The sequence below is a fragment of the Phalacrocorax aristotelis genome, chromosome 2 (genome assembly GCF_949628215.1).
Source record: "Phalacrocorax aristotelis chromosome 2, bGulAri2.1, whole genome shotgun sequence".
NCBI classification, from domain to species: domain Eukaryota; kingdom Metazoa; phylum Chordata; class Aves; order Suliformes; family Phalacrocoracidae; genus Phalacrocorax; species Phalacrocorax aristotelis.
In genome coordinates, this window is record NC_134277.1 from 24,056,567 (window position 1) to 24,079,945 (window position 23,379).

At 39.2% G+C, this 23,379-nt stretch overlaps 1 protein-coding gene and 1 pseudogene across 3 annotated transcripts in view; one reads left to right on the plus strand and one right to left on the minus strand.

The window, feature by feature from the left end:
* The window catches only part of CROT (carnitine O-octanoyltransferase), a 22,324-nt gene extending 19,750 nt beyond the window's left edge, over positions 1 to 2,574 (plus strand). For all 3 annotated transcript variants that reach the window (XM_075082757.1, XM_075082758.1, XM_075082759.1), the window contains exons 15-17: positions 165 to 258; positions 433 to 552; positions 1,631 to 2,574. In XM_075082757.1, the coding sequence (XP_074938858.1) occupies positions 165 to 258; positions 433 to 552; positions 1,631 to 1,751 (335 nt within the window). In that variant the 3' untranslated portion in view covers positions 1,752 to 2,574. The remainder of the gene's footprint in view (positions 1 to 164; positions 259 to 432; positions 553 to 1,630) is intronic.
* Positions 2,575 to 4,315: 1,741 nt separating this feature from the next.
* Positions 4,316 to 23,379, minus strand: part of LOC142052243 (phosphatidylcholine translocator ABCB4-like) — a 36,034-nt pseudogene continuing 16,970 nt past the window's right edge.

The window sequence follows — 23,379 nt, forward strand, 5'->3', positions numbered from 1 at the left end:
TTAGATCAAATATTTGGGAAACGTTTTTGTATGCTACAATATCTTCTTTTTTTAGTAGACTCTGTTGTTTATCTGTCCTTCAGCTTCCAGCTATCCAGACCAGAAGAAGCAGAAAAAAGGGAAATGTTGCTGTTAATGATGCAGTATTTGGATTTATTTGACAGGATTTGATCGTCATCTTCTGGGTCTTCTACTCATAGCACAGGAGCAAGGACTGCCAGTGCCAGAACTTTATGTGGATAAAGCCTTCACAGCTAGGTAATTCATATTCTTGTCCTGTGGGGAGGTTGTATCCCTTGATACCGAGGACTTTGTTACATTGGCCTTATGCGTGTTGATTTCTTGATTTCTAGAACAAAACTTTTTTGTAATACTCACCTTGTTTTAGATTCTCTTTTAAAAGTGGTGGTTTTATTTTGTGTTGTTCTACAGTGGAGGAGGTGGAAATTTTATTCTTTCAACTAGTCTGACTGGCTACACCCGGTTCAGTGGATCTGTAGTCCCTATGGTACCTCATGGGTATGGCTTTTTTTATTCAATCAGAGAAGACAGGTAAGGATATAATTTCATTTTAGGCATGCTTCTGTCTCTATCACAAAGGGAAACGTGGCTAACAACTAGATTGAGGAAAGGAAAAGACAGAAGAAACATGGCTGAATGTGTCAGAAAAGGTTGAGAAGTGAGGTACATGAGAATAGAGGCATTAACATTCCAGGAAAGTATGTGTGGGAAGAAGGAGAAATGGTAGAGGTGAAGTGAGCACCAAGATACTGAAAACAAGTGGAAAGAAGAGTGGGGAAGGTAAAAGAAGGGAGGAACAAAAGAGCTTAACTTACTTTAAATAAGCTTTCATTTTAGAGATCACTAAATGTAACTTGCAAAGGTGTTTTTTTAAAAAAGCAGCAATTGACTGAGATAGGCCAGATAGAGTCCAGGTGAGCACACTGTCCATTGTTCCTGGCAGTGACACGCACATCTCTTGACGCAAACCAGATCTTTGAGTAATGAGAAGCTAAAACATTTGGCTTCGCTTCTCATAAAATGGTAGGATTTTAAAAGATCCAAGTTTAGCTTATTGGTCTTACAGACAAAAATTACTGCTTTATCAAATCAAATAAACCACTTCGATTATGTGTTGAGATAACTTGCTATTTTGTGGTTTAGGTGCAATTTGGGTGACTTCTTTCTAAAGCTATTTACGGATTGTGTGCAGATTTGATTCAGTTTGAGAATACAAACCATTTATACTTTGATCTATGGCTCTGTTAAGATAAACAGAACTAGATAAAGATCTACCTTATATTAGGTAGGTTAAAAAAAAGCACTTTAAGCTAGTTGCAGAGAAGAAATAATTGAAAATGCTGTGAATTCTATAAGTGGAGAAGTTATATCACTATGTTTGTAGAAATGGGTATTTATATCAAAGTAGTCTCAAGATCTGTCAACATTATTGCTCTCTGAAGGCACTAGGGATCTGAGTCCTTTTTTAATGTTGAGACAGTATGTTTCTGTGACAATTTTTACTTCAGAGTTTATGTCAGTAATTTCACATTTCAGGGCAATTCATGTGACTTCTATCCTAGACCAGTGCAGTTAAGAGTGGTAACTTCATTGTTTTCTGTACGAATAGGATTGTTGCTACCTGTTCTTCCTGGAAATCATGTCCAGAGACTGATGCAGAAGTGCTCTGTAGAACTGTGTTCCAGTGTCTTCAGGACATGCTACAATTAACAGTTGCAGCTCAGCTGTAAGGTTAATAATGATGTAAAAGCCTTTGCAGGCTCATGAGTTATATGTAGTACTTATAAATGAAATGATACTCAAGAGTACTGTTATAGTCAACTTAAGACATTTAACAATCCGTGTGAAGTCTACCTATTTTTATGGGGTTTACTGTGGTAACACTGCCCATTTCAGAGTAATGTAGCCATTTGCAACAACAATGCAAGCAGTAGTACCTTATCTATGTAGAACTATGCAATATTAAAATATGCCTCAACAATGCAAACATACTTGAGAGATGGGATGCTGGAAGTGGAGAATTTATGGGAGATTTGTATTTATGATCTTATTAACACATAGAATACTTTATAGTCTACTGTTCATGCCAATGGAGCACTTAACTGTGTACTTAAGAGTAAGCACAATACCCTTTTAGGTGATTATGCTTCTTATTCATAGCGGTTTATGAAACAGAAGGGCTGCCTCCATCAGGCGATATGTTATTTTATAACTTACCTTGCATTTTTGCTATCGGGATTATACCAAATAAATGTTGTATCCGTGAATGGGGACGTTCCCACTACATTTGTAGTATGAGAGCACTACAGTCTGAAGTATTTTAAAAAAGGAGCTCTCAATGATAAAGACAGAAAGCAGCATATGAGTTCCAGATACCTCTGAGTTTTCATCTTCTAGTGAACTATGAATGTCTGCTGCTTTACACTAATAATACACGATAAAAATAGGCACTGAATGCAGTTTGCTTCAATTCTCAGGATTTTAAGACTTGATTCCTCTGTTTGAGCAGCTTTGAATTTTTCTGTCATAGAAATAAAATTCTTCTAAAAATCAGCTTTGTATTGATTGATTTATGGATTTATTTACTGTTTAATGTGTAGCAACTAAACTTTGTGAAAGAGACATGATCTCGGGGACAGATGAACTTGAAATAGAGATTGTAAAGTACCCATTGTTTTCTCTAGTTTTTGGAGTTCTGAGAGAAATCAGAGATTATTACTTGATTTACAGAAACAACTGCATCCTCAGCTAATGCTGATCCCGGCTCTTTGCCCTTTCGAAGCTCTGTTGTGTATTTTTCCACAGTAGCAAGAACAGAGTTTCCCTTTTTATTTCCTTCATCAAAGCTTGACACTTCTCTGAGTAACAGGCCAGGGCATGTTATACTGTGTCTTGTTGCCTCAGAAAACAGCCTCATTACTTCAGCATTTGTCTTTGCAGCCTTTATTGGACTGCTTGTACATCCTGTCTCAATTAAATCTGACAACCATTCATTATATAATGGTTGATTCAATGTTGTCAAAACTCACACAGAGCAGGAATCCATTCTTGTACTGGTGTGCTTATAATAACCCACTCTTTCTTGGAGGTTCTGAAATCTCTTGGTTAGTGAAACGTGTGTTTCTGTGATGCTGTGATTTCTGTGAGATAGGTTAGGATTTTGTATCACGCTATGCCTGATTTTTTTTATTTTTTAAATAAATTCTGTCTGACAGCTACAACCTTTCACCTCTCAGCTGGGTAAGTAAACCTGCTTGCAACAGTGACAAGGACAGTTTGCTCTGAACACTCATTTGAAACAGCCTGAAATCTGAAGTGTGTGATTTTATATTTATTTGCATTTATGTTCCCACACCTACCCCAGCCTCTCTTGAGATTTCTGGGAGCATAGAAATCCTGGCAGAAATATGGAAAAAGGAAAACTATTTTAGCAAGTGTATCATTGAGAAAATGTCGTTCAATCACCAGTGTAAGCAGAATTTCCTGTTCAGCTGGGACAGTCTGTGCCTTGCCTAGAGGAGCTGAAGAAGGAAATGTACCCAGAGAGAACAAAATCAAATTCTGCGAGTTATGTGCTGTGCTGTGGATGCGTGAATTGACAAGCGTGGTGTTAATTCTTATTGTAAGGAGTAAAGCACTTCTGATTCAAAAGTTGTTCTGCTAAGTTTGTGCTCTGTGGACAATGTGGGACTACAGCATAAAGTGTTAAACAGGGATGGGTTTTTGTAGCTTGTTTGTTAGTTTTGTTTTTTCCTTGTGTGCATTTGGGAAAGCCTGTAATCAATGCAGAAGGAGAATAATGCAGTAGGGGCTCTGATTTCAGGTCAGGGTGGTTAAGCTGTGCAGTCCCATTGTGATACAACAGGCACCATTTGCTTTGAAGACCTTGAGGCTAAAGCAGGGGGTTGCAGAAATCAGCTGCATCCATTAGTGCATTGGCAAGCCAAGAATAGGAGCCAGGTTTCTGCATTGGTGGGACTGAACTGGTTGCCAATCCCAACAGATTTCCTTTTTCCCCTGCTCTGGTTCGCACGTGCATTTATTTAGGAACAGTCATACCTGAAATATTGCTTTGGGTCTATCTGTGTTGAGGATGTAAAAACAGCTTTTGTGCTGGTGGAAGAAGAGGACTGGGTTCTTAAAGCAAATGTACCTCATTTATTTATCAGTTATGGGGTTTAAGGGAACTACAGAATTTTACCAAAACCAGAAGTAGTGAAACATCCTTAATAAACACGTACAAAAGGCTGAACCACCTGTACAGCTGCGCTTCAGCAACAGGTACTGCCCACTGTCACACATTGCATGGCCCACTTTGAACCAGAGAATAGTAGATGCCTTTTTCAGCCAGGAGCTGCTGATGGGTCACTTGCTCTACGATCTTGCTGTTCTGCACCACAGCAATCTCGTCAGCATTTTGGGTGGTGGAGAGGCGGTGAGCTATCACGATGCAGGTGCGACCTTCTCTGGCTTTATCCAGTGCTTCTTGGACAATCTGCACAATGAACAAACCAAAAAGTGAATTAAGACCAAGTACAGCAGCTGTTTCCACCTGTGGTGCCCCTAGTCTCCCACATCAGGGTGGAGGATGGGACAGACAGTTCATATTTTCACTTGCCCCAGAAGTCAGGTCAAGCAGACTTTCCAGGGCCGCAGACTGCTTCTTCCTCACTGCCGCAGGCAGGTCTTAATTTGTCAGTTTTAGAAATTTTCCCTGACAAATTGGTCTGGTTCCTTTGACAAGCCATGCACTTTCTCACTCACTTTCAGCAATGTGGAAAACTGTTCCAAATTTCAGTTGCACTCATTAAAAAATTACAACTTAATTGACCAAATAGTTCCATTCTAAAATCATGGTGTAATCAAATAACATGCTGGATAATTTTGTGTAGTTTCTAAGCAGTAAGAATGGTGTACTTAATACACCCACTTTTGACTTCCTGCACATACATGACCCGCCCCCCACCTCCCGCCTTTTTTTTTTTTAAATACTCTGAAGGTTGTGTAATGTCACCTGATGTTCTGCACTCTGTGGCCACAAAGACGTCAAATGTTGCAATAAAATTATTTTGAAAGTTGATAATACTGAATTGCTTTTGGGATGGGGGCTGGGCAAGGCTGGTTGATTTGTTTATAAAAAAAGAAGCCTCCTGTTGGCATGACCAGCTAAGTTGCAAATCTCCATTCCTGGTTGCAAAGCCTTTTTGCTTTCTGTATCCAGTGCAGGGTAGCTTTGTCTAACAGCAGGATTTGGGGCTGCTTTGTAAGAGCTCAGGCAAGAGCAGTGTGTTGCTTCTGACCACCAGAGAGCTGGGTTCCTTTGTCCCCCATGTGTGATGTATTTCTAGGCACAGAAAGTAACCACAAGTGTAACCCTGGATTCAGACCTAATCCCGTGGAGTGTGATGTTTGAGCTGGTTTTCTACTGAGTGATGAGTCTGGGGCAGCCCCTTTCCCAGTCACCGGCGCAAGTGTGAGTGAGGAGCCTACATACAGTAGCTGAGCTGAGAAACACATTTCTGAATGTATTTAACTGCAGAGCAAACCCTGTGATGCTGCCCAAGTGTCATTTGTTTTGGGGTAGGGGACCCAGGTGCAAAGAAGCTGAGTGCAGGGTGCAAGAGGAAGGTTGTGACATTGCTGGGAGCAAACTCAAGACTTGGCTTAGCACCAAGCAGCCTGAGCAGTCAGCTCTTCTTTCACCACCCTGGTTCTCTGTAAGAAGAAAACTCAGCCTGAGAGACATTGAGAGTGATTTAGGATAAATGAGAAGCCAGTCAAATTCAAAATCTTGTCTGCCTTGCACCCTATTTTAAAGCTGACACAAATTTACTCAAGAAATTTGATTCCAGCTCTGTGATTTCCCTGTTTGTTACCTGCTGTTCTAACAAATGTACATCTCCCGTCTAAGAGATGAGGCCTTGCAGTGAAAACCCACCAACCTCCTCAGCCTGTGGGAATTTATTGACTGAGAAATATTTGTCCTAGCCCATCTTTTCAACAAGAGCGAGCTGACAAGCAGATGCTGGCTTCAGCTGACGAGTTCAGCCAGCAGGTAGAAAGAGCCTTTGCTTAAATTTACCTGCCAGCAGCTGCTCAGTGGGATGTGAGCAGATCAACCTCTGGGATTTTTTTTTCCCTAGCATAATTATTCACAACCAACGTAGAAAACCTGAAACTGCTTTTCCCTCCAAGGTGCTATTTATTTTGCAGCAAAAAGATCCACTGTACCAGAGACTCAGCTTGTTATATCAGATGCAACCAGGAGGTAATAACAGGTATGAATAGGGAAAAGGAGAGAAGGAAGCAGGAACAAGACGGTGGGCTTCTGCCTGTTTTTCCAAGCCAACACCATGTGTGACTTTACACACCTGGCTAATGAGCTGTTGAAAAAAGGAGGCTGTGAGTTTGAGGTGAAGACAACTGCTACTGAAGTCTGAAACCCATCATACCCTCTCACAGAGCTGGCTGTGAGGTGAGAGCCCACTGTTATGGCAGAGTATACTGTACCAAGCCTTCGGTTGGGTTGGGTAGTCAAATGCCGCATCATTGACTGCTGTATTTCCACCAAATATTTTCTGATTGAAACAGTAGAGTTAGGTCAATTTTTTAGGCTAGTGTAACAGATCATAAAAGAGTATGAAGAGCATTGATAAAAGAGATCAGTGAGAGTTTTTCCAAAGGATCAAATTTCTTTTTTCCTCCAGGAATTAATATGTAGTGAGAAGCTGTTGTGAAAACAAAAATCCTCTCCTACCCTGCAGGCATGTTTTAAATAAGATTCTGTTCTGTAAACACAAATTCTGACAGCTTCCCTTGCACAATCTGTTAAACAAGATTACGTTTGCAAAAGTAACAATAACTCTAGGTGGCTGTCTTCAGTCTGCTTTGCAAGGACCTTGTTCAGATTCTTGGCATGTTCTTTGCTGATTTTTTTTTTTCATTTTTGTCCTTAAAGATACTGAAAATAATCTACTATTTTTGATCTGTGTATAGAATCAATCCTTCTGCTTAAAGATGTTTTCTAATTAATTTACTATATAATGTAATATATGTAATGTGGATATATGCCTATACAAGAAGAAATAGTTCATATGAATGAGGATATATACAATGTAAATATAGACATATGCAAATGACCATTGAACATAACAGCTTAAATGTATAATACTTCATAAGACTTCATAGCTATTTTCCTTTATTACGTGTATGTATATATATGAATATATATACATAATATATACAAGGTTTATAATATATATGTGATAAATTTATGGAACGTTCTGTCCTCTCTGTTATATGCCAGGCCACATGCACCCATATGTTCATATACATTGTTGGTTACTAAAGTATGTGACAGTTCATTATGGACAACTTGCAAATAAGTTATCCCTCAAAAATTTCTGGTTAAATATTACAGGCCTAGTTACATGTTCAAGATCCATGCTCAGGTAGGTACCTTCATGCAAGAAAGTCTTCCGCTGGGTCTTAAACTTGTTTCACCGAAGCAGGTGAGGTTTGGGCAGGAGAAGACACAAAGCAATGCTTAACCCCGACTTGGTTGGATGGGTCAGACGTGAATCGGCTCACGGACTACTTGTTCTCAGTAGCTGTGATGTGGGTGGGAGAAAAAAAACAAAACAGGCTTGAAATAAATTAGAGGCGTATGCTATGCTGTGCATAACACCGTGCTTGCAGGCTTCTCTCCTTCCTCGCTGTAGCTATGTACAGAGGGTACTCTTTCAAACAGCACGAACAAGCGGGCAGCTGACATCTTAGCTTTGGCATAGTCTGGAGCGAAAGGAGTGCTTTGTCCTACTGCCATTGCACCAAATACAACAGCTGAAAAAACTCTGTAAAGATGAAAACGAGAAAAATATATTGACATTAATGTGGCAGAGGCAAGAAAAGCTTTTATGGGGGGGATGAGGGGCTTCAGATAAATACTCATTAATAAGGCTGAGGTAGGGTAAGAAAGACCTGTCCGCTGCAGACTCTGTGACTTTCTTCCTTATTGAGAAAATCCATAATTTTTTTTGTAGGAAGGAGAGTAGCACTCCAAGCTTCCCTTCCTTGCCCACTTGTCTGGATTTCTGTTTCTGTTCTTAATGCATGAGATGTGGTAGGATGTATAGTTCCTTGCTGCTCAGTTTCTTCATCTATAGAATTGAAGGTATTGTGGAGCAGTCTGAGGATTATGGAGAAATTTGTCATTGTGCATTTCCTTTGAATGGCGTCGTTTTCCAGGCACAATCAAATCCTTGAGTGCAGGAGAAAAAAGTAAAAGGCAAATGGGAGATGAGAAAGAGAGATGAAATCTGGGATGAGCAAAGGGAGATACATGAGGAGAAGGGATTCACTTTGATGTGCAGGGGAAGGCAGGGTAATGCTAGTATTTGAGACGTTGGTGTAATCAGGGTAAGAAGCAGCATTTTTTGCCAGGCAAGAGTGTGGCAAGTGCTGAAAGTGAGGATGGGATGTGCATGGGAGACAAGGTGGCTATTGTCAAAAACGGACAGGGATTTCAGCTGCAGAGAGAAAAGCAAAAGACTTGGTTAGATGCTGGAGATAGGGAGGGAGGAAAGGGAAGGTTAGAAAGGTGCCAGTCAGTGAGATCAACTCACTGGAAACACTCAGAGAAGCTTTTTCAGCTTCGGCTGGGCATTTTCCAGATTGGGTGTTTGCTGAACTTTTCTCCTGCTCTCCACCTCTCTTGTCCCAGGGCTTATAATTTCCTCACCTCAGTTTCATTTGTTACTTGCTCCACTTACCTTTTAATCTTGTCCACCTACGCTCCCTACAGCTAAGCCATGTGATTCTCTTGTTAAAGAAACCTGCTTGGCTGTGCAAACAAGGAATGGCTTTGTTTTGCCTGTCTTCATGTTGCCTTCCTTTTACCCTGGGCAGCCTGGTTAGAAGGGAAATTGTATATAGGTAGCTAAACACAGGATAAAATCTTCATTTATTTTGGATTTGTAATAGTGTAAGGAAAGAAGGGGAATGTAAAGGTGAAGAATGGAAGACAGAAGTATTTATTGATTTTTTCAGTTCTATACTCCATGACTTCATGATACCTATGGAAAAATCAAACATATTCTCCCACATGGACAAAAAGAATCTAACAAAGAGATACGTCTTTAAACCACACGTCTTTACACCATCTTTAAAATGCACATGTCCATTTCCTACTAGATAGGCACCAAACCTAAAACAGTCAGCGTAAGTAAAGTACATAATAGCTTGTGTAAAGGCAAAAGTAAATAGAAAGATATGTGCCTTCTTTACAGAATTTCTATATCAGAAAAAACATATAATCACGATTGTATTGTACATCCACTTGTAGCATTCAAGAATGTGACGAGTATCCTATAATTCAAACAAAAATCACAAGTCCTTACTACTTTAAAGTAAAATAACCTCCAGCTCTTTCTAAGATCCTAACCTAAGACATCATCATTCCTGTACGTTTCAGTTTCCTCTCCACAAAATGTGATGAGGCTGTTGGGATAGATGAAGAAATTGCTCTATTTTGAGCATGTACAATTGGTATTGTCTTTACCTCATACATTCATTAAAATTATTTTCAAAATTATAATACAGTTGCAATTCAAAGTTTCAACTAACTGACACATGAGGAAAATCATCGAGAACTTTAGAATTGCTACAAAGAAGAAATTACTTCAATAAAAATAATCTTTGTGCTTTGTCCTACGTTGAACTAAAACAAGTGACAATTTCTGAGGTTTCACATGATCTGCAATAGTACCTTGATAAAATAGCAGAGCGAACAAATACAGAAGCTGCTATGCAGGTCCACCCTCGGGAAAATCCCATGGATTTTTATAGGAATCCTACCTAAACATACAGGTGAAAAATGTCTTCTTGATTGTTAAACAATAGATACCCTCAGAAGAAAGAGCTTGTGATTATAAGAATTAATAAAGTCTTTGTCCTGGTTTCAGCTGGGATAGAGTTAAATTTCTTCACAGTAGCTAGTATGGGGCTATGTTTGGATTTGTGCTGGAAACAGTGGTGATAATGTGGAGATGTTTTAGTTGTTGCTAAGTAGCACTTACACTGGTCAAGGACTTTTTCAGCTCCCCGAGCTCTGCCGGGTGCACAGGAAGCTGGGAGGGGACACAGCCGGGACAGCTGACCCCAACTGACCAATGGGATATTCCATAGCATACGACGTCATGCTCAGTATATAAAGCTGGGGAAGAAGGAAGGGGGGACATTCAGAGTGATGGCATTTGTCTTCCCAAGTAACCGTTACGTGTGACGGAGCCCTGCTTTCCTGGAGACGGCTGAACACCTGCCTGCCCATGGGAAGGAGTGAATGGATTCCTTGTTTTGCTTTGCTTCTATGCGCAGCTTTTGCTTTACCTCTGAAACTGTCTTTATCTCAAACCATGAGTTGCCTCACTTTTACTCTTCAATTCTCTCCCCCGTCCCACCAGGGGGGAGTGAGCGAGCGGCTGCGTGGTGCTTGGTTGCTGACTGGGGCTAAACCACGACAGTCTTCCATTTCAAGAATTACAGCAGCCAATAACAACTTCATGAAGAATTTGGGGAAGAGAAAAAAAAAAAGTAATTTGAAACATTACCTTTAGAACATTACCTAAAATGGCAAGAACATTAGCTCAAAGGGAAAGGCGACTTATATATTTTATGTCAAAGTTGAGTTTGGAATCAAAGATTTTATGATGCACTGGCAGACATAAATTGTGATTCAGTTTATTGGTGTTAATTTATGTTCATTTTAAAAAGGAATTACATTTTTTTTAAGACGCATTCTTTTACCTACCTTGCAAACTTTGCCCATATATATAGTAAATTTTTTTCCTGAGTCAAAGTAACAGAAGTTTGAGTATTTTCTATGGGTTCTGAAGAAATCCGTATCAGAGAGCAGATATTTGTCAGAAGAAAATCAAGATTATATGGAAATATTTAAACAGAATCTGATAAATAGAGTAACTGTAATAGAAGCATGTCTACAGTACTGTTGAAAGTGTGGTTGCAACATCTGTAGGTATTCTACTGTTAAATATAACCAGTTAGCGTGGATTATAGCAGTGAAGTTGAGACAGCATATATTTTAGCACAGGACAGCATTGGGATTTTGTTTTCCAGTGGATTTGTGTAATCTGTCACGAGGATGATGCTATGCAGCTGTCATCGCTGCAGCAGCATAGTCAGGATGAACTGAACAAGCCTATGTCACCTGCAAATGCATTGGGAACTGCACAGTAAACTTATGTCCACATTTTCAAAAGCAACTAGTGATTTTGAGCTCACCTATAAAGAAATCCTTTCCCAAGGTGCCCTCTCAGCGTTTCTGGAATATCAGGAGTCTTTCAAAGCTCCTAAACAAGAAACTCAAAACTACTGGCCATGCTTAAAAATGTAGAGCCAGATTTTCCTGACCCATATGGCAGCTTGGCATCTAATTCCTATTAATTTTATATTTTTGAAAATCTTTCTGTTTTGCCATGTATTTTCACCCATGTAAGATTTATACATTGTGGAATCCCACCGCCTTCACAGAAGCCCCCTGTAGTGTCTGCACCGCTCCAAATCGTGTGTTTGTGGTTTGTACCAGGAGCTAACCGGTTCCATTAGAAAAGTGTATGATGAATTCTGCTGCTCATAAGGAAGTAACGAACTACATTTACTCTTTTTTAGCTATGCTGTTTCTGCACTACCTTTCAGTGGTGGTAGTTTATTTTTATCTCTTGTGTGAAGAAAGACCACCAGTTTTCCAGGAAGAACTCTCTTTTAAAGAGAAAGCTAGATCTTTACCTAGAGTTAAAAGAAGATGCTTGGGACTTGTTTTCCTTCAGGTTTGCTTGATGTGTTGAGAGTGAAACATTTTGCTGAATTGCTACGGAAATACATATGTTTTAAATTTTGCCAGAAATTGGGGATCTCGAAAAATCATTTTGATAAATACAGTCCGCCAAAACCAGATAATCAGGTCACTGCCTAACAACCATGTAACTGTTCTCACAAATAGTCTCCAAGGAAGCTGGCATGAGATAATGATAATCAGCTGTAAACTGCTTGACTATGAGATAACTTTAAAATACTTCAACACATAAGAATGCACTCAACAAGGTTACTTGTTTGGCAAAACTTTATGAATAATTAGTGACAGTATTTTGAATTTTTTCTTGACAACCCTATCATGTAAAGAAGATCAGGTTTCTTTTTTTTCAACACATACATTATTTTAAAAATAAATCTATTTTAACTTCTTATTTTAATGTGTAACAAAACACCTCTAGGCTTGTGAGTCATCAGCCTTTGTAGAGCAGTAAGTGTAGAAAACAGCTTGGAAGCAAACATGACTCTCAACCTTCAACTCTGTAAGAAAAAGGAAAAGCCTAGCAGCTCTAAACACATGAAAGCTAACCTCCAAAAACTTAACTATACCCATGCACTTGGCAGACTCTTTTTTGTACATCATTACTTCTACATAGTGAGTAGAATAAATGCTTAGACAATCTACAAATAAGAAACAGAGCAGACTACGTAACATGAGGGATAAGATATTGAAATAATTAAAGAACGTGGAAAAACTAACATAACTGCATGTAAATATTATCTGGCTCTCCTACAAAGAGAAACATCATGCTTTCTTTATGTCTGCATTACTGATAAGAACAGTTTTACAGGCAGGTGAAGTGAAATTTTTCTCTGCACAGCCAATTTAAACAGGCTTTGAGGCTGAGAAGCTTTACGGTTGTCTCACTAACAACCCTTAATGAATTTGTTTTTCTGACAGCCAACCTGAGGCCTCACAGAGGTTTCCAAGTTTCACTTCTGGTCCTTGCGTTACCCTGCCTTGCCTTTTTCCAACCACTGCTGGGAACTACTGTTGGGAGCCAAGGCTGATAGGTAGCCAGTGCAATCATTGTATGATCTGGAAAAAGACACAGAAAACAGATAACGATTTTAGCCAGATGATACGATTGTACTGGATACTTATTTCAAAAGAGTGTTGTGAAACTTTGTTAAATTCAAGTTGCATTGTAAGCCTCAGCTGAAAACTGTTGTAAAATTAATGATAAATAAAAGATTAGTTAATTCCCTTGAATTCTCTTGACTATTTGTTACACTTTCACTGGGAAAAAATGTTAGTAGAGAATACTCATTTGTGTGTGTCAAGGGGACAATGTTCTGCAGATGCCTTGTGATTTGACCTTACAGTGAATCACTGCTATGTAGATTCATACTAAATTGCCTGGCAGGCAAAACCAAGAGGAATTTCCTTTCTTTTTATTTTAGCATGAAAATAGCTAGGAATAAACACCCAAAACCAATTTCTAATCAGCCTGGAGGCACAGAAATGCCTCTGAGAAACTTTCCTCATATATATAATGGAAAGAGAGAATAAGTTTTGCTGTGCCCGGACTTCCCTGCACAGCTGACCACAGTGTAATGGGAAGGAGTGAAAGGGCAGAAGATCACACAGGTGCTGTGCTGCTTGGGGTGTGTCAAAAACCCAGCCCCCACAAAGCACGCTCTCTTCCGAGACAGCACTTCTTGGGAAGTGAGAAAACAGTTCTCCTTGAAGTTATGAAATGAAGTTACACCCTCCCTCTTTGCTACCACGCTCACATTTTCCTTTGAAGCAGATTCCCAGGCTCCTGCTTCCCTTCTCAGCTGACAGGGGAAGGAATGAAAATCACAGCAAAGGATTGCAGGGCATGGTCAGCTACACTGTCACTGTGATGTTTTTATGCATCCTTGTTACTGGTGGTTTTTATACTGTGCCTTTTTATAGTAAGCCCACAGACAACTGCATGTTGAGAGAAAGAGAAGATATGTGACAGGTAGAAGAGAAGGGCTCTGAAAGAAAATAAGCTGGAAAGAAATGAAGAAAAGCAAAAAAAAGCACAGTTCTGGGAAAGAATAAGGAACTCAAATGCAGACTTGGGACAGGCATGAGGGACTCAGGACTTTTAAAATGCTTAGTAAGCTCTGAATACTACAAACTATTTGAGAACATAAATTAATAAAGTTTTCAATTTTCAGCTTCATATTTGCTGTATCACCATTTCGTCAGAACAATACAACAATGCAGACTTTTACTTCTTTGAGGAGTATATTCTTGATCCATCACCAGTGTCCCTATTAAACAACACTGTGTAGTAAAACATAAAACCAGATAAAACCGTCACCTTTCCTGCCATTTTCAGTTCCTTCTTATCCTTTTTTGTGTGGTCATCAAGCATCTTCATTTGAATCATTCCTGTGACAGCAATAATTGGCACAATGGCTAAAAGCAGAAGAGTCAGCTGCCAGCCATGGATCAGTGACAAAACAAACCCAGTCCTAAGATTAGCTGCATTTTGGGCAATTAGTGCCAGCCTGGAACCTGTAGCCTGGAAAAGAATGAAACCGTTGTAAATTATTCTGTTTTATTTGAAAACTAGACAGGAAATATTTGTTACCTAGACAATTGAGATTTATTCACCAAATGACATCTGAAAGTGCTTAATTTGGTCTAAATATTCTGCAGAACTGGATGCTTTATCTTTTGAAAAACCATTCTATTGTACAGATAATTCCCTCAAGTCTTCTGTACCTTATCTAGTCTTCCTCTGTTTCGATCTATTCAGTCAGCCTTATAGTCCTTGTTTTTAGGTTTTGCGCAAGAAACACAAAGACGTTTCATAAATCTCCTATTTATTATACATAGAATCATGACTTCAAACTTGCCAGGTCTCCTAAAACATGACATTTCCTAACTTGGTGTCCAAGATGATATTTTTTTTCTCTCTGACTACTTTTAACTTTAAGCATGTGAACAAACACAGTGCTGCAATGAGAGCAATCCTCATTTTGAGGCATATGCTTAAGCATTTTGTTACAATATGTTGTTGTTCTCCATAGCAAGGAGCTTTGCCTGGTTCCTCACTTTTGCAGTGCAAATTGAAAAAAAGAAAGTATCCTTTTATTGGTTTATCATAAAGGTAGTTAGGAAAAAATGAGAAAATGTAAAGCATGCAGTGAAGATTTTTACGTCTTTGTTTTATACTCACCCCTATAACGTCTGGAATGACAACTGAAAATAAGAGTTGCAAGGACTCACAGATAATTGTGCATAAAGTTCCAATAAAAAAGTACAGCCATTCAGTTTTATTCAACTCCATAATTTTAAAAAATAAAACTGGAGGCTCCTATTCTAAAATAAAAGGATTCCATCCATCAGGATAAATATAATACATTAATGGAGGGTAATGAGCGACATGTATATTCTTTGTAATATCCTCCTTATCCTATATTCCATGTTGGGAAATCCCAAATTAACTGATCTTTAAAAAATGTATTAATTAACTGCAGAAATTCTTGCTGTTACTCAGTACCCAATATTAATAACATAAAAGAAGAAGGAAAAGACCAATGAATGCTATATCAGCTCTTATTTCATCCAACAATAATAATTTCAGCCTTTCTCTGGAAGGATTAGTCATAAATCCCACTTACCCTTCCTGGGACTATCCAGTAAAAGAAGTTGCAAATTTAAACCACTTTTTGCATTTCATGGTATTGAATTTTAAAAGAATTGCTCCTTACTCAGTGCTGAATATGATCTCTTGCAAGTTTAAGTCATTAGCCAGTTCAGCAATGATATCTTAATTGTCAGGAATTTATTTGCTAACGCAGATGTTTTGGACAATAGATAGCAAAACATTTAGACAAATATAGAAATTATTCTCTATTCAGGGTGTATTATTTGAGTTATATGACTAATTACCTGGTTTTATTTTTGTTCTATTATTAAAAGAATTAAGTTGCTACTTAGGCTATCCCCATACTCAAGTAATTTTGTTTCGTAATATCACTCAAATAAAGTTTTTCAAGTATCACAACAAAAGATTAATTTATCTTCAGGAGAAAAGACTGTTTCCATAGAACTCTCATGTGATTTTGTCAATTTATGAGTCTTTAACCAGAAACGTAGGCTGCCTTCACACATTTTGTTAAAAAGTTACTCTCTCTTGAGTGGGATTATGTTCCTTTCTTACACCATTAGTTATGAAAAGCATATGCAGGTAAGACTACAGAGGCTCTCACAAGCAGAACAGCTTTTACATCAGGTTAATTGTTCTGTATTCTGAACTTTTTAATGCTTTTCTGAGTGGACTGTATTTTCTGTCCAGTTAGTATTGATCCCTTCTGTGCTTCCTCAGAGACAGCTGGTGCATTACCTTCTTCCTGTAACTGATCTTCAGTTCCTGAAATGAAACACAATATGATGCTAAAATTGTTTACAGCCATCCTGAGGGACCTTGTCAGGGTAGAGAGGTGGGCCCATGTGAACCTCATGAAGGTCAACAAGGCCAAGTGCAAGGTCCTGCACCTGGGTTGGGGTAATCCAACATGGATACAGGCTGGGCAATGAGTGGACTGAGGAGAAGGACTTGAGGATATTGGTGGATGAAAAACTAAATATGAGCCAGCGATGTGCGCTCACAGCCCAGAAAGCCAATTGCATCCTGAGCTGCATCAAAAGAAGCATGACCAGCAGGTCAAGGGAGGTGATTCTCCCCCTCTACTCTGCTCTCATGAGACTCCACCTGGAGTGCTGCATCCCGCTCTGGGACCCCAACATAAGAAAGACATGGACCTGCTCGAGGAGGTCCAGAGAAGAACCACAAAAATGATCGAGGGCTGGAGGACGTCCCCTGTGAGGACAGGCTGAGAGAGTCGTGGTTGCTCAGCCTGGAAAAGAAAAGGCTCCTTCTAGCAGCCTTCCAGTACTTAAAGGGGGCCTACAGGAAAGGTGGGCAGGGACTCTTTATCGGAGAGCGTGGTGACAGGATGAGGGGTAATGGTTTTAAACTGAAAGAGGGTAGATTTATTTTAGATGTAAGGAAGAAATTCTTTACTGTGAGGGTGGTGAGGCACTGGAACAAGTTGCCCAGAGAAACTGTGGATGCCCCATCCCTGGAAGTATTCACAGGCCAGTTGGAAGAGGCTTTGAGCAACCTGGTGTAGTGGACGATGTCCCTGCCATGGGGGGTTGGAACTAGGTGATCTTTAAGGTCCCTTTCAACCCAAACCATTCTATGGTTCTATATTATCCTGTACATTCAAATGATGATCAGTTCTAAATAAAAACGACAACAATTCCTGTTAAGTTAATGGAAGATTGATGAGAACTGACCAATTTTTCAAAGACTAATCAAGTATTGAAGTTTCATTAAGTCCTTTCTATAATCAGTGATAACTTTGCCAATACACTAACACTTATAAGGGATAGGAGGAAGTTTTAGCCACCGGGGTTTTTTTTCCTCATTTTTTGTCATGTTAAGCTGATCTGAAAACATACAGGAGAGTTACCTAAGTTAACTGAAGAGACCCACCAGAAAGCTTATTTAAAATGTAAAAATTATGTAAAATGGTCTTAAAGTAAAAAAGAATCAGAAAGTCAACAAGAGGGACTTTCAACATGAGAAGGGAGCTCTGAAGAATAGGAACAAGACTTCCAGCTGCTTCAAAATTAAGGCCTGAGAGAAACTGCTTGAGAAGTTCAGGAGACAGCTTGAGAGATTCCATCCTTGGAGGTATTCCAAACCCAGCAGGACATAGCCCTGAGCAACCCGCTCTGACTTCAGAGTCCACCCTGTGTTCAGTGGGTGTTGGGCTAGGTGAGCCACCGAGGTCCTCTCCAACCTGAGCTATTTTATAATTCTATGATTTGGAAAAGTAGTCTGATCAGCTCCAGAACTTGGTTTTTTTTGCCACAATCTTCATTTTCACCTTTTCACATACTTTATTTTTAATGTTGTACTTTTAAAGAAACTTTTTTCATTAGAATTGCTGTAATTCACAACCTTGAATTACATGTGCGTATTTTACTTTATAGGAAGTTTTCTTAAAATGAAGTTTAGCAGTCTTTGGGGAAGGTTTTTCTTCCCCATTGACTTTCTCTTCTGAGAAAACACTGCAAAGCTAGAGGTACCTCTTGGGAGCAATTCAATCCAGTTAGGTCAATAGCACAAAATATTATAAAAGCTATAAAAAAAAAAAAAAAACAGGTAAAAAAGCTACCTTCATATTAATAATCTTATCGTTAATTCCATAATTCCATTGTGTTTTATTAATTCATTATGAGTGCTTTGTTCTGTGATGACACCATTTTCAAGTGTAGCTATAAGATCCACATTTTGAACCATTGAGAAACGGTGAGCGATAAAAAGTGTAGTACATCCTTTCCTGACCTGGAAACAGTGTAATGGTGGCTCTGCATTAGCATTGTCAGGTACATGTAATATTTCCCATTTTCATATTAGAGGTGAACAAAATATTTTAACTTAAAATTTGTCCTTTGGAAATGGTGTTCTAGTAAAGATCAAAATTGTCAACTGAGAAATTTTGAATTTCACAATATTTTTCAGTTCTTTCAAGGTAAGCTAAAGCAAAAATGTAACTTAAATACCGCAAAACATATTTTATTTTAAAATATAAAATAAGGTACTCTGTTTTTTGCATGTCAGACTATTACTTTCTAAACACAAATATCCAAATGTTCTTTTTCTGAAACTGCCCTTTCAATATCCTCCAAGGGTATGTATCCAGCTTCCACTGAAAAAAGACTATCTACCATTAAGCATGTCGGTTACAATCCTATTTCAGAGCATTTCAGAAATATTAAAATTAATCACTTAGCAATTTTACTTGCTCTAAATTACTCATTTTACTTAGCTGAAAATATTTGTATAAAATTTTATTTAAAATCATACTTCTATTACTCACATTTTTCCATCTCTAATTACTCATGAAAAATAAAATAAATCCTGTAAGTATGTAGTTTGACACAACAAAGATGTTTTTATAGGCACATTGTGAGTGTGTGGACTGGTATAAATTGTTATTAATACCTAGTGACCAGAAAAGTGTATCTAAGTTTTATATAATTCAGTTTTAAAATCTTCACTTAACAGTTTGAACTGCTAGAATAAAATCTTAAGTGTTTTACAATTAGGAAATAGAAAACTGTAATGTGTGGAATATTCCAGCTAAACCTGATATGTTAATATTGTCACATGATTTTAAGAACTGGAAATAACAGCCATTCAAACCTACCTATAAAAAATAGTATGCGTTTTCTTGGTAGTCTGAAAGATTCACTGTGTCTGAGATGATCGTAAAAAGTTAAAATCACATCAAAAAGTAGAAGAAAATCAAGTTAAAGCCCTTCATTATAAAAAGCAGAATGCCCCATCCACATAAACAGTAAAAGAGATTCAGAAGCGGTTTGGTGAAGCCTGCAGGAAAAAGTGGTCTACTCTAGACCTGATGTAAACCTTCTATAGAGGTGCAGGTTCAGCATAGCAAGAGGAAAAGTAGGCAAGAAGAGGACAAATGAATGCTTAGCCCACAACAGCTTAGCTTCATCTTGCTTAACATCAGCAATTACAGCTAATCTAGTCTGAGCAAGTCTTCCTGACATGCTCTGCCAGAAACATCAACAGGAGATTCATCTCACCATATGACATATTTTAAAGATAGGTGGGGAGGTGAGAGGCTGATTAACTTGTTTAAACTAGCTGTATAAGTTTTATATTGCAGCCATTAGTCGGGGTCCCACCAAATATATCTTGATCAGCAGTTCTCTGCCCTCCCATCTCTGGGATTCACTTTGCAGGGCATCGTTGGCAGAACGATCCCTGAGTGTGCCAGCTAGTGTAGTTTCACAGGTAGTGTGAATTACCAGGAATTAGGACTAGTGGATGGAAAGTCTAACTCTCACTGAAATTAGTGGCAATTAGGTGTCCAAGTAAAAATTAGGGACTAAAATATCTTTGAATATGAGAATGTAGGTTTTGTTGCCTGATTCTTCCAGACACAGCCCTGCACATTAGTGTGCTGGTTTTGGCTGGGGTAGAGTTAGTTTTCTTCATAGTAGCTAGCATGGGGCTATGTTTGGAGTTTGTGATGAAAGCCTTTGCTAACACAGGCATGTATTAGCTATTGCTGAGCAGTGCTTACACAGAGTCAAGGCCTTTTCTGCTTCTCACCCACCCCACCAGCGAGTAGGCTGGGGGTGCACGAGGAGTTCGGAGGGGACACAGCTGGGATATTTGATCCTAACTGACCAAAGGGATATTCCATACCATATGGCAACATGCTTAGCACATAACTCTGGGGGAAGAAGAAGGAAAGGGGGATGTTTGGAGTTATGGCATTTTATCTTCCCAAGTAACCATTACGCGTGATGGGGCCCTGCTTTCCTGGGGCTGGCTGAACACCTGCCTGCCCATGGGAAATGGTGAAGAAATTCCTTGTTTTGCTTTGCTTGTGTGCGTGGCTTTTGCCTTACCTATTAAGCTGTCTTTATCTCAACCCATGAGTTTTCTCACTCTTCTGATTCTCTCCCCATCCCACTGTGGGGGAGTGAGTGAGCAGCTGTGTGGAGCTTAGTTGCTGTCTGGAGTTAAACCATGACAGGTGGGTAAGTAAGGCACTTCTCCTGAGCCAGAATAGCATATGAAGGCAAAATGCTTTCTGAAGATATTGTGCATACATAAACTGTGATCATTGCTGAAAATGTTTATGCAATGGAGGTAATTTGTGTTTGCCCAGAGAATAAGCATAGATGCATAGTGAGAGAGAAACAGAAGAAAAAAACCCAAAGAATGTGATTGATTCAGCCTAAGGAATAGGTGGGATTATTTTGTAAACAGTTCATGCACTTACTTAGAGAAAACAACAAGAAATATAGGATTGACTATTTTTTTTCAATTGTCTAGGTGGGTTAGAAGTTACGTCTAGATGGCAGTCAACATACAGCAGCTGCTCTTGAAGACAGCCCTGAGTTGGTTTTTAATTACTTTGCTGGGTGTTGATAAGAACATAGCCCATGTAGATCCCCAAACCTGCTTGGGAATATTTAGCTCTTAGCCTGTGTTGAGCTCTCCATTGCTAAGACTGTAAATCTTGTCTGGGAACGTCTGCTACAGTTCAGTCTTTCCCATAAAGCCATTAACTGAATTCATAGGCACTTACAAAAAAAATTCACCACTGGGATGTTTGCCTGATCTGACAGAGCTAGTGCTGGCAGATTTCAAAACAGACTATTCATGTATTTATTTTGTAAATCATCTTATTATTCATCCCTATTTACAGTTCCCAATCTATGTATGAACAAATAGCATTTGCTAAATTCAGGCTTATCTTAGACTTTTTAGAGGTGTCTAGTTCTTGCAGCTCTTTAAATGAATGAGCAATACTGACCTTGCCCAGTTCTGCCTGCACAACTAATTAACTCTCAGTATCCAAAGCTGAAGCTGCCTCAAGCAGAAGAAACCTAGGCTTGTGAACCAGAGCTTGGGCAATTATTATTCTTTGCTTCTGGCCTCTGCTCAGCTGTGCCTCTCTTTCTCCTACTGCAGTTTCAAACTTCTACAAGACAATGACACATGTTTCCAAAATGTTTATGGAGTTTTACTGCTCTATAAAGAGATTCTTCCTTCTGTTCATCCCTTCAAAATGTGGCATTTCACACCTAGTGAGACCACCTTTGGAGCACTGTGTCCAGTTTTGGCCCCTCCCCAGTTTAAGAAGGACACAGAATTGCTTGAGCAAGTCCAGCAGAGAGCTACCAAGATGATCAGGGGACTGGAGCACCTCCCTTATGAGGAAAGGCTGAGAGACTTGGGGTTGTTTAGCCTGGAGGAGACTGAGGAGGGATTTCATCAGTACCTATAAATAGCTAAAGGGTGGGTGTCAGGATGATAGGATTAGGCTTTTTTCAATAGTGCCCAATGACAGGACAAGGGGCAATGGGCAGAAGTTGAAGCACAGGAAGTTCCACCTCAATATGAGAAAAAACTTCTTTCCTGTGAGGGTGCCAGAGCAGTGGCACAGGCTGTCCAGGGAGGTTGTGGAGTCTCCTTCCCTGGAGACATTCAAAACCTGCCTGGGCATGGTTCCTGTGCCCCCTGCTCTGGGTGTGCCTGCTCAAGCAGGGGGGTTGGACAAAATGATCTCCAGAGGTCCCTTCCAACCCCTGCCGTTCTGTGATTTTATGATACTGCAAAAGTGAAGGTCCGCTTTCCAGGCAAACTTACTGCTCAGTCTCTGAGAGTTTGTGAAGATGCCACACAAAAATTACTGCAACTGTAGAGGAAAAGAAGAACTTTCCTTTCCTTCTTACACTGCTGTTGACCCATGGGAGCTTTTCTCTGTAACTTTCTCTAAAACACCAAGAAACAGAGAGGCATTTGTAATCCTCTCTGCAATGAGATGAAAGGGATGTTTTCTTGGATGTTTCTTTGTCAGTTACCAGGAAGAAATAATTTATAGTTTTTGTTTTGCATATTTATAAAAAACATCATAATATTTCGTTGTGAGTATCCCAGTAGGAAGTCATCATGAGGAGATTCTTAGCTTAAAAGAAGTGGGAGAGCTGATATTCCATGAAACATTTGTCAGGATTATTCTTGTTTCAGAACAGGGTAAAGCGAGTATCCTCTTGTTTTAGTAATACTAAAACCTCTGCCATTTTAATCAAGAATATTTTGAATTGTCAGATTCAGGTTATGTTAAATTGAGCAAGTATGAACTGAGACAACCTAGTTTAAACACTTGAGCTACTTTAGAACTCAATCAAAGTCTCTGTTTTGCAAATTTTTACATGGTAATATACTTACTACAGTGTTAGACATTTATATGGAAACTAGCCCTGGGAGTAAGATAAAAGCTAGGATCCTGATCCAAAACCTGAAGATGCAAATGGAAACATTTCACTGATTTCAGTCAGCTTTGGACCAAATACTTCGCCCTCCACTAAAGTGAGAAGTATAAAGTATCTTCACAGTATTTTCTTACACATAAACATGCAAGATAAAAAGTGCTAGAATGTAGAATGGTCTTATCTAACGGCATTATTTAGGTTTTTATCTCCATCCTAACACAAGCTAATATTAGAGAGAAGTCTGGGTAGTTTGAACCTTGCTAAAATATAGCTGTGACAACAGCAAGCCTGGCACAGTCATTGCGCACAAACACCTGCTCTGTGTCTTGGGCAGGTTTTCAGCCCTTGCTGGGGAAGTGTTCCTGCCGCTATCACATGGAACGGATTCCCAGCCATTGATGTCACATAGATCTGCACAAGTTTAGCAATGCAGAGTGAGATCTTCTGTCATGGCACTACCATCTTAGACCTTCCTTTTGTCAGTCAGCAAAGGCAACTTAGCAGTATGCAGTGGTGTTTCATTAATATATTATGTTCCCTTGAATCCTCTGGCTTGCTCGTCATTCTCATTTTCCTTTCTTCGCTCTTTTGCACCAGGATTAAGTGCTAAAAATTTTACCTCTGTAATAGATAGAGAAAGAATG